General features: G+C 43.9%; 1 protein-coding gene across 1 annotated transcript; it reads left to right on the top strand.

Moving 5' to 3' along the window:
• The first annotated feature begins 833 nt into the window (after positions 1 to 833).
• Positions 834 to 3,778, top strand: LOC135812763 (uncharacterized). The gene is made up of 3 exons (XM_065326002.1): positions 834 to 1,121; positions 1,571 to 1,603; positions 2,720 to 3,778. Exons 1-3 carry the CDS (start codon positions 995 to 997, stop codon positions 3,160 to 3,162), a joined length of 603 nt encoding a protein of 200 aa, XP_065182074.1. The 5' UTR covers positions 834 to 994; the 3' UTR covers positions 3,163 to 3,778.
• Positions 3,779 to 4,186: the final 408 nt, after the last annotated feature.

Consider the following 4,186-nt stretch of genomic DNA (forward strand, 5'->3'; position numbering starts at 1 on the left):
CGACAGTCATTTCTCCCGAATTCACCTGCATGTGTCATCAAGTTGACAACATTGCGTGTCTAGTGCGTGGAGCTAGACAGTGAAGTCAATATTGACTTGTGCATTTGGCCATATACTTGATATCACATACTCAGACTGTCCATTGATTCGATCTGCTCGATGTGTCCGCTGGTTGCAACTTAGGACTAGAACATGTCGTACTCGAAGTAGCTGTACAAGCAGTGCTCTGTTTGCTAGCAACATCACATGAGCACTGAACGTTTAAGTTAACCGGTATGCTTGGCTTGACGGGGAGAGTCATAATCTTTTTTCACAACGCTTTTACACGCATACTTGCCTTGAATGTTGTTGCGGTCCTTCCAAAGTCCATTGGAAAATTCACAGCATTCACTACACGTTTGGTCAATCTGCGGCCTGTAGAATGGTTAATGTAGCTGATCACAACCATCAGGTATATCAGGGATCTCAGGCATCAGGCCTGCTTGAGAACATGACAAAGGACGCAACTACTAGGGAAAAATACTGGCTACATTTCTGGGGAATTCACCTGCACCTGTCACGAAGTTGACAACATTGTCTAGCGCGTGGAGAATGGAGCAATGAAGTCACCATCGACTTGCGCATTCGGTCATAGACTTGACAGCACAGCATTTTATCAGCATTTTATTGGCCGAATAGTACCGTTCACCATTTGAAAGCATTTTATCAGTTGTCGAAAATGCTACCACCCACTGGCAGTGTGCCGATCTACCTTACTAGCTGTACTAGCTTGGCAGTTCCTAACCCAGGGAGCCTGCAGATCGCTGATTTCATTTCAGCGAATCCAACACGATTCTGCCATTTGCAGCTGGGTCACAACTTCCTTCTCCTACGGAGATCCGTTCTATAAAGTTCACTGTGCTTGCCAAAACCAACTCACAGCCACGATTGTTTGGTTTGAATGAGTTACCTGTGCTAAGGCTCAGACGGACATCTCCTGTGAAGCTTGATTAGAATGGCAGACGCCGATACAGGTGAACCTTCATGTCCTTCATGCTTCAAATACCAGACTAACATCGGTGGCAAGCAAGGTCCCGCTGTTTTGAAATTGGAAGACGGGGAGAGGACGCTCTACGTGATAAGTAAGCCCAGAGAATGTCATAGTACCAAATTTCGTAACTATGACTTCTAATGTTATGTCATGAACTAAGAAGCTGGTACCCCGCTAGGCTAGGGGCACGGCGGTGTTCTATTTTGATGTCAAATTCTCGGTAGGTTTTGATCTCTAACGCATGTTCTATGATTTTACGGTACATATATAGACAGCAGGAAATTATGTGCTTCCATAGCCTTTACTATGTTCTTCCATAGCCACTTCTAGGCTAAGCCTTCGCCATCATTGTATTGGGTCGGCATCCCATTTGAATGTGCGAAGTAAAATAGAAATCAATCAAACAACCAAACAATCATCGTTTGGATTTATAAGCAAGAGAATACGCTGTTGGGGCGGAGTAAGGTGTAAAAGGCTGCTGCACTATAGTAGGCGATAATTGTGACTGTCCGTGTATGTGTGTGCGCACTATGTGTTTAGAAAAAGACGATGGAAAGCTCTACGCTCAGACAAGTAAGTGGAAATGCAGCAAGTGGATAAGTAGTCTAATTCATGGCAACCTGCACTTTCGAACTTGGATGGGGCTCATCAGTGGAGTTTATGAATGCAGTGGTCACTTCGCACACCAACAGGTAGAGATTCCACAAATTAACAGTCAGTAGAACAGAAGGGAGAAGCTCCAAACACACCCGGATGACAATACATTATATGAAAGTTGGAAGAGGAAAAAAATTGTTATGTCAATTACAATGATAACATGGAATGACAGTGGGGACCACGGCACTACAATGTCAAAACACTGCGATGCACAATAGCTACCACAGGAATGGACCAACGGACAATGACGATAATGAGAAGGACTCAGTGATACTCCGTCACCTGACATCGTCACCAGCCTGCCTAAGTGCAGTCTGCAAACATGGCACCCAGTCTCACTTCACCATTCAAGCGCGTGCACGCAACAAATCTCACCTTGCTGTGCTGGAGGCAGTGTACATTGCCAAGCTGAAGCCTAAACTGTGCGTGCAAAAGAAGTATGTGCGAAAGTGTCACTGTTTTGACATTTTAGTACCGTGGTCCCCACTTTTGTCTGAGGATGGCAATATTCATTGTCTCACTGTGTAGTTGGCACCACCAGTGCTTTTATAGTGCTATCTGGTCTATGCTCTGACCGCCAAATATACTGTTGGCGCCACTAGCGCTATTTTTCAAGTGCTATTTTTGTCAATGCCCTGCCCGCCAAAAGTGCCGGTTATAAGGGCTTGCTTACTGCCTTGTTAATCACAATTGTATTTGACCTGAAGAGCAATGGAATGAAAGGCCTAGTCGAAAAAAACTATAATGGCTTCTGTGCTCCGTGTGCTGACTATCTACCTATCTATCCGCTAGCCATTTTCTCTCTCTCCCTGTCTCTTTGTCTGTCCCTCTTTCTCTCTCTTTCGCTGTCTCTCTCCTTCTGGTCATCTTTGAGCAGATATAAGCTCTGTTCTTTGTCTGCGTCATTTTCACTGGAATGCACACCCCATAGCGACAAATTGAATGTTCACCAAGTGTAAGGTACTAACAGTGGTCATCCTGCACATTGAATAATTCCTGTTCCATCCGTTTCCTGCATTTTCATTCCTCCAGCGAAGCCAGAGAATAATGATGGACATTTCTTTGTGTCGACTTTGGCTATAAATATATCGTGTTGCAACTCATCAGAAACACGTCTCGTCATCCAAGGCGCCGTGGATGAATATGAAGATCCGGATAGTTACGTCTCTCAACCGGATGATAGCTTCATGTTGGCCCGTGCAGAGTCTGTTAATGGCAGTGACAACGACTGGTCATTGGATGTTAACATGATATTCAATGCCGGCGTCACGACAATGGGTGCACTTCGCAAGCCAGGATGGTATTTCGTCACATCTGGCACTGAATCTGGCACTGGCAAACTGCAATGCACAGTCTATCCAGACCCTATCGTCTGTGCCCATACCGTTTCCGGGGACGGTCCCTTTCCACTCATCATCCGTTCGAAGACTGAAGGAACAGGGGAAGGATACGCCTATAAATTTACGTGGAACTAGTCTTCCTTTATCTGATAAGTGTTCTTTATCCATTCCATTTCTGGCTTGCATGCCTAGGAGATGTGAACAAGTATTATTATTACGAAGCTATCATTGGCACATCACTTTGAAGCTCCATTATAGCCTTGTCATCCTTTCACATCACGCCCTACTCGTCACTCACGAAGTCCCCTGCTACTCCACGCACAACGATTGTGTCCAAATTTTCACCAAGGAGGCCATCATCAGGGAGACCGCTATAGAGGTAAAATTTGGAGACAATCGTTGTACGTGGTGCAGTCGATGATTTTTATTGTGTGTTTCGAGCGTCCGGAGTAGTGGAATTAAGTTGTTTTCTTTCATTCTTGAAAAATTACTTTGTATATAAAGAAATAGAAAATTAACTGCATACAGGATTTGTTTACCAGCATACCGGATTTGTTTGATGCTGCGCATGCGCTGTGTTATGCCTCCAAGGTCTATTGCGTAGAGCTGAACGAGAACTTAGTTATAAGTTGTGGGTATCTCTTTACAAAAGATCCTTTTTTCAATGTGTATTGAATGAATTTCATAATGAGGGTGCTTAGTATGATAGCCTGCTTACCATTACTATTGATTGTACTTAAAGTATTTTGTATCCGCTCTGTGGCTTATAAGTTGGATTCAGTAGAGCGTCCAGCCCCTATATGATGTCCAACCCCTATATAGAGTCCATTGGTCCAAAATCCACTGTACAGAGTCCAAACTTTGAAATCAACTATACAGAGTCTTTATGTGGACAACACTCCCTGTATAAAGTCCAGCCAATTAGGCATCCCCTATCCAGATTTCAAAATTAGACATAGGATCTGCTGTGAGCAGTGAATATTAACCATAAAACTGCCTCTCCATTCAATCCTTTAATATATCACTCACTTCTCAAGATAAAAATATGACTTCTACTTAGTATTGAGGCTCCACTGCAGCCACTTCATTACATGAAAACCCCTACAAACACCATCCTCAAATCAAGACAGTGGTCTCTTCGCAGACGCTGCAAATTACA

Source organism: Sycon ciliatum, chromosome 3 (genome assembly GCF_964019385.1).
Source record: "Sycon ciliatum chromosome 3, ocSycCili1.1, whole genome shotgun sequence".
Lineage (NCBI taxonomy): Eukaryota > Metazoa > Porifera > Calcarea > Leucosolenida > Sycettidae > Sycon > Sycon ciliatum.

What these genes read in the sequence shown, in the direction of transcription:
- LOC135812763 (XM_065326002.1), top strand. Translation starts at nt 995, where the DNA reads ATGGCAGACGCCGATACAGGTGAACCTTCATGTCCTTCATGCTTCAAA. An exon ending in GAGGACGCTCTACGTGATAA is followed by an intron (nt 1,122 to 1,570) that starts GTAAGCCCAGAG and finishes CTATGTGTTTAG; the next exon opens with AAAAAGACGATGGAAAGCTC. An exon ending in AAAGCTCTACGCTCAGACAA is followed by an intron (nt 1,604 to 2,719) that starts GTAAGTGGAAAT and finishes TCATTCCTCCAG; the next exon opens with CGAAGCCAGAGAATAATGAT.